This window comes from Pteropus vampyrus, unplaced genomic scaffold, assembly GCF_000151845.1.
Source record: "Pteropus vampyrus isolate Shadow unplaced genomic scaffold, Pvam_2.0 Scaffold17, whole genome shotgun sequence".
NCBI classification, from domain to species: Eukaryota; Metazoa; Chordata; class Mammalia; order Chiroptera; family Pteropodidae; genus Pteropus; species Pteropus vampyrus.
Window position 1 is genome coordinate 3,155,565 of NW_011888798.1, and position 7,508 is coordinate 3,163,072.

The 7,508-nt window shown below is 33.4% G+C and overlaps 1 protein-coding gene across 1 annotated transcript in view; it reads right to left on the bottom strand.

Moving 5' to 3' along the window:
* The window catches only part of KYNU (kynureninase), a 110,585-nt gene that overhangs the window by 76,448 nt on the left and 26,629 nt on the right, over nt 1–7,508 (bottom strand). The window contains exon 2 of the mRNA XM_011354473.1: nt 3,068–3,188. Coding sequence (XP_011352775.1) covers nt 3,068–3,188 — 121 coding nt within the window. The remainder of the gene's footprint in view (nt 1–3,067; nt 3,189–7,508) is intronic.

Sequence of the window (7,508 nt, forward strand, 5' to 3'; positions counted from 1 at the left end):
CCAGAATGGTGTTAGGTAGATAGATACACATGAGCGATGGGGGAATGAAGGCCCAACCCAGAGACTTCCCTTAGGACCTCTCTGAAACACTTGTTTTATAGTTAAACATTACCTTTACATCCTGGAACACAAAGAAATAAAAACTTCAGAAATAACTGCAGATTTGGTCCGGTCCCAAGTGCTCGTGCAGTTAGTATATACACTGACTTTCCTTGACTATAGCCTCATTATACCAGCATTATAATATCATACATATGCCTGGAAGTGCATGAATCTAATGATAGCAGACTGAATTCTGGGTAACTGCATGCACAATAGACAAATGGTTATATAATAGCTAAATGTCAATCAACTGACCTCACATGCCAATCATCTAGCACTACCCCTGTAACCACCCATCAAGGGTTAATATAAGGTATACCTCCCTAATTTTGCAGGGCTACTGCCATCTCTGGCATAGCCTGTTTCTTTCTTGAAATACTTTAATAAATTTTGCTTTTCTTAAACTTTGCTGATATGCAATTCTTTACTGCATTGGTGAAAAGGACCAAGCCCCTCAATGTTCCCAGTGTGCCAGGAAGGGTAACAGTGGCATGAAGAATACTTTAAACTGGAGCATGTGAACAAACAGCAGCCAAAGAAAGAAACAGTGTCTAAACTTAAGCAGAACCCCCTGGAAATACAGCTGCTATTGACCCACCCTCAGAGGGAGGATGACTCTCTGAATTCAGTTGCCATCAACCTCCCTCTTGGGGAGCTTCCAGCCAGGAATAATAGTGCACATTGTCATTAGGACGAAAAAGCCTAATGGAACCTTCTATACTTTCCTACTGATGCTCTAAAACTATTCCCTTTTGTTAAGCTGGTATATAAACCTATACCCTTGGCTATTCGGTAAACCACTGCTTGTAGAGTGCTTCTGCATGCAAGTAAAATAAAATTTTCCTCCTGTTAATTTGGCAATCATTAATTAATTAAGAGACCTCCAATCAAAGGGTATAAATTGGTAGAAGAAAAGTTTTCCTCCCAACAGAACCTTAACTGGAAAAGGCCAGAATAGGATTTTAAACTATATATGTAAGAGCAAAGAAATAATGAAAAACCCTTTTGAGATCAAATATGGGGGTGGGATAAGAGGGAACAGGATTATAATCACTCACCTCAAACACCACTGGCACTGATCAGCCATGATGTTGACTGGGCTACCCCAACACAAAGCAAGAAGGCTAAATACAACATAGACTAAGTAAAACAAAACAAACCAGCTACTTAGTCTTTTTCTCAGAAGAAGTCTTTTTAGTTTATACTGCTTGAAGAATTAAAATATACCTTCTTTCCAAATCATTTGTCTAATGAAAAATAGGTGGGGGGAGAGTTTAAGATTATGTAATGTTCTGTTGTCACAAGGTAAAATATAAAATTGAAAGGTAATGGTAATAGAAAAGTAAGTGTTATGACAGGGAGGTACTTTCCTGGAATATAATTTCAAAGTCTTGAAAATAATCAATCAGTCTTTTAATAATTAGGATAATCATAAGGATATGAATAGGATAGCAAAGCAGCATTTTTAAAAATGCCTAGATAATAAAAATGCACAGCCTTGCTGGTTGACTATCCAAGAGGCAAGGACACTTTCTGAAGTTTAAATTCATTTAATCTAAGTCTCTGTTCTCTTTTACATTAAAGCCAGAAATGAATATTAAACATTTTTATTAACTATGGCCCTCATTTTTAAAATGCTGAAACCTACTACTGGAATATGCTCCCAAATTCAGTGATATTTATTTTCCAATGTATGTATAAAAGTTATGCAGATAAAGTTATAATGAGCTTAAGAAGTTATATAAACTTTGTATTAAGTTGTGAACTTATACTTTTAACAACTAAAATTAAGAACTTTGCAGAGTTATTTAATAGTAGTGTCGTTATTTGCAGAGTCAATGTAAACTAACTTTTTTAAAAAGGTACTATTTCCAATATGAAAGACCAGTGTTATAAAGAGTAAAGAAAGACAGAGAAGACATCCTGAGTTTCTATTAGAGCTAAATGTCTTACCTTTAGAATTCTTACATGGCTTATTTTCATTTTTTCTGAAAATATTTTCCTGACTTTCAGTTTTGGCTCCCCCTTAATAACTACTTTTCAGACTCTAATAATTAGAAAATATTTTAAAAATATTTCTACTTATTTTTAAGTTATAAATGTGTAAACATGTTTAATAATATAAAATTTTTTAAATAGTTAAAAATATTTTGAAAATGTTTCTAGTTTCAGCTTTATCAGTAATCACTGGGGAAAGATAAGATATACAAAGGATTAGGGATTTATAATACAACTAAGAAAGTGAACTTAATGAAAATAAACATCTCTAAATTGACCACTAATGCAATAGACATTTGAGACGGCTATCGATGTGGTCGAAAAGGTTGGGATTAAAGAGAGTAAGCATTCAGGTAATTAGAGAGTATGAAAGGTTTGTAGGCAGCAAGATAAAATTAGAATAGAAGAAATAGAGAAAAGAATGGATCCTGAATTAAGATTTCTGCATTGTTGGAGTGAATCTGCTTAGTTAAGCCCAAGTGGAGAATCTTCTCAGAAATCATGTTCAGTTTGGGAAGAAACGTGCCTTCTGCTCCATTAGACCTTTTGCCCCACCCAAAGAAACCACAATTTTTATTTATAAAAATTAGCGTGATAGAGTTTAGCCAAGAACTAATCATGAAACGGCTAAATTAAATCATAAATGTTAACTCCATTCTAAATCATTAAAGAAATAAAATAAAATGATTACATGTATTTTAAAAGTAACAACTCAGGAGAGAGACTGAAATTTTTAAACAATTAAAAATTTTACTCTTGCCACTAACTTGCCATATGACCTTATTTATTGATCCTCAGTTATTTCATCAACAACACGAGAGTATTGAAAAACATGGTTGCTAAGGTTCCTTTCTGCCCTAAAATTCCAGCATTTCATTACATAAGTTTCCAAATATTAGACAACCTAGTGTGATTTTTAAAATTTTTACAGGAGATGTTGAATGATAGCTTTTGAAATCATACTTACATTTTGGCCCACTTATCTAGTTCTTCTTCCAGATAGGTTTTAACCATTTTTGGTTGAAGGCCAAGAGAATGTCCTAAGAAATAAATGGCGTTTTCATCCTTATTCACTAAAGATAAATCAACTGAAACAGAAGAAAATATTTAAAAAATGCTTATTAAATTAATTCATGTTCTTCCATTTGGCATTGTTAATCCAGTACAAACAATTAATATGATTAACTCCAAGAAGGATAATAAATAACTTAATTCTTCCCAAGGATAACATCAAGTTCTCTGAAAAAAAAAATAATTTTTTATACTTATATTTTAAAATATAATTTACATATATAGAAGCTTTTGTCGAGATCGCTCATATTTATTTTCCTTCACCAGAAAATCTAAATTAGCAACTACTCTCAATCATAAATAGCCAAAGGCATTAAAAAAAGGAAGTATATCAGCCTATGTAGTCAGAGTGGAAGGTTATCAGAATTTAGGCAAGTACTAACCTTCTGAATTAATTGGTGTTGTAGATATGGCAATCTTTAAAGAAATCTAATTGATCACTTATACATCTAAAGTAGATATATTGAATTATTACCTTTTCTCATTCTATATATCTATATACATATAATATTAAAACATATATAGACAAAGATCATTCTCTATATCTACTTAGTCAAATAAATCAGAACTTCAGTGATTTGTCTATCTTACAACTCTCCCCTGACTGCTATGAATGAAGTTTCATCAGCAAGCTAATCGATGTGCTTAAAATATAGTCCAGAAATGCATACATTTATAATTGTGTTCTACTAAATATTCTTTTAATTCTGTGGGAAAAAATATACCCCTGGCTGATATTTCATTCGAATCATTTGGTAATATATTTGCCTTTACTTTAGGCTACCTAATTAAACCTTTCCAGGCTCTTTAAAGACCTACCATCAATTTCAACCTGATCTCTTTTATAGATACTGTGCATCTTTTTTATTGCATCTCTTAAGCCTGACCCAATAAAAGAGATGTAAATATTGTTCACACATTTAAATTGATTCATTAAGTTCTTAATAAATCAATTTAGAATCAATTCATTTAGACCTAGAGAACAAATATTGAATCAATGAATCAATTCATTTGACCTAGAGAACAAATATTGAAGGATTTTATTTAGAATTCTGTGCTTTTAATTGGTGTATCATGGGTCAAATTTCAACTAAGCATTCAAATAAGTACATATTGAAAACTAAACATATTCTCTGGATGTATCAGCCCTATCAATGATCTAGGATAAGGAGGCAACAACCCAGATCTTTATTACCATTATCTTATTTTTTCTTTCATTGCTGATGCTTTTATAGACAAATAGGTAGTGGGTTGCTTTTATTTAGAAAGTCATTTTTTTAAAAGGTGTTCAATGTGAAAGAAAAGCAGAATTGTAAACTAAATTATCTTGTTCCATGACAGCCCAAGATATGGTTCATTATGAATTAGCTTTATTTTTCTCACACTTCTGCTTGTCAAATAAATTTCACTTAAGACTCATTCAATCACCTGTATGATATCTCCATCAGGCCCTATACCTGTAAATTTATTTTCTTTACAGATTCATTTTCTTCTCTCTCTCCCTCCCTTCTCCCCAGCCCTCCCCTCTCCCCCTCCTCTCATTCTCTCTCTCTCTCTCTCTCTCTCTCTCTCTCTCGCTCTCTCTCTCTCTCTGTCTCTCTGCCAGCACTGCCAGAATGGAATGTTTCTTTAGAGAAAAGAGAATAAGTTAGCAATGTGAGAAGGATAGTTGGTACCTGAAGTAGGAAGCACCACATCTTACCTTCATTCATACCTACTGTACACCCACTACCCTCCCCCACTCCCCTGTCAGTAACTAATCCTGAGAAATAATAGCTATGATAGCTTGGGGTGGAGGAGGAGATACAGAACTCAAGAGACAGCAGTAAAGGACCCTTGAGGGTATTGAGAGGGCCCTAAGACAGCTGCTGTACAAAGATTATATCATGCACATAGATATTATGTTTATAATTATACGGCTCAAAGTTATTTTTCCTTTTCCCCTTCTCTCCCTTCTATTCCTTAGTCTGTTGCAAGCCAACAACTCTTTTCATATTCCATATATGAGGAGGAAGAAAAATAAGTCGAACATAGCATTCTCAAATTGTGATCAGCTTCTGGATCTTCTTCAAATATAGGATTCTTCATGTGTTCCCCAAATGTCTAGGGGTTGTTCTGCATTTGTGCCAAGGGGAGCCCCTTGGTTAGGATACCAGTTATTTTTTAGACTTTGGGGTCAACAATGACTTATGTATTCCCATTCATAATAATGTCAATTATTATTGATTGTCACATCAATCATTACTGGTAATCACCTGTTGCTTCTTTACAGGTAGAGTTCAAGTCTAGAGTCTTCCAGAATACATATAGAATGTTTGAGCTCTAGATGAGAATATATTTCTTTCTATTTCAGTGCCAGTGGCCTGGTTGTTACACGATTCTACATCTTGTGGGTTCTGTTGGATGGCTTGTTTAATATTTTGTGTTCAAGGCCTTGGGAGAATCCCCTTTATGAATACATTCACTGCATTTATTCTTTCTTCCAAATTCAAGTCAAAAATGACATAAACCAGTCATTCTTGTTCTTTAGGGTATTTTCTGTCTGTTGACAACTTTTTAACATATAGAAGATTTGATGTTCTTCTAAAATATATATTTTTAAAATGATAGTATTCATATTTCTTTTCTTTGAAGTAAGAGATGCCAATTTGGGCATAAGCCATTATAATTTCTCAATAGTCTTTTTTGGTTTTCTCTCTTAGGTTAAAAGCCTTTTCACAAAGGACATGCAGCTTACTGCAATTTCTCCTTTTTCAAAATAAACTTCTGCTTGATTAACACATCATTTTGGTGGGTCCCAAAATCTTGGTTAAGTCATAATGCTTCAAGACTGACCAACTCTTCTTTTGCCAACCTTCCTCTTTTTTAGTGCCTTTGCTTCTTGTATTTGAGAAGATCTTCATCTTTTGTATTTGGTTTCATTTCACATTTGGTATGAAAAAAATAAATGAAATGAAATGTCTCAGTTTCTTCCTCTTAACCCATACTGTCCAGACCATACTGCCATAGGACAGTGCGTAAATAAGTAAATGTGCCTGCATTCTCATAAAACTTTATTACAAAAAAATGTTTGCTGACTCTTGCCCTAGGGTCACTCTCTTAATTCTAGCACAGGTTGGGAATGTGGAAACAATTTATGAATTTCCTTTATCAGTCAAGTCTCCATCTCCTATAAGTCTTCCCTGAGTTGGGAATATTTATTTCTTGTTATAGGCCCTCTGTATTAGTTTGTGAAGGCTTCTGTAACAAATTCCCACAAACTAGGTGCTTAAATAATCGAAAAATATTATCTATCATTCTAAGGGCTGGAAGTCCTATTGACAGGGTTCATTGCTTCTGAGGGCTGTGAGGAAAGGATCTGTTCTAAGTTTTTTGACCTGTAAATAGCTGTACTCATGTTCACAGACATTCTCCTTGCATGTCTCCTTGCTTGTCTCCAAATTTTCCCTTTTAATAAGTCGTATTGGATTAGGGTCTACCCTAACAACCTCATTTTAACCTGATTATGTCTATAAAGACTCTTTCCAAATAAGAGCACTCTCTGTTGTAGTAGGGTTTAGGAATTCAGCACATACATATTTTTAGGGGACACAATTCAACCTATAACACCTTCCTCAAAGGTTCATTTGACTTTAAATGGTCTAGGAACTAGAGTTTCAGCTTTCTGCAAACAGGTCTCACTTTAATTAGGTCTTAAGTCAACAGTTTTAGAGACATTTGGTTGGAGGTCTCATCTCTCGACAAAGGTTGCAGCATGATTGCTATAGAGCTCATGATTCTGGAAATTCAATTGACTGCTTTTGAGGAATATTTTAGTGCATCAAAAGTGTCTGTCACTCTAGACCTTATTTTCTTACTCTTTTAGTTTAGTTATATGTTCGAAGTCTAACCAGGATCCAGTTTTGTTTTTGCAAGATTAACCCAGAACAATGAAGTAATTCTATTTTTTTTTTTCTTTTTACATAAAAGGGGAAACCAAAAAGTAACCCTGTGGCTTGACTAAAAAATAAAGGTGAATTTCAAAGGTTTTAAAAATGACTTGTTAATTAAAGAATATTTTCTAAAATAAAATTGTTTTAAATAGGAACTCAAATGTTAATGGTTATATCTATCAGGTGCCAGTGTGTATTTTTGATATGTATGTTATGGGAATATTGTATATACATAAACCAACATAAAATGGCAATGTTACTATTTGAAGTAAATCTAAATATTTCCTTTCAGCATTTCAAAAATGTTTTGATTTATTACATAAAATTACGTTTTTTTGTTGGAATATTACTAGATATTTGTTTATTAGAATTAAACACTAGTTTGTTCACATATCTTTCTCTAAT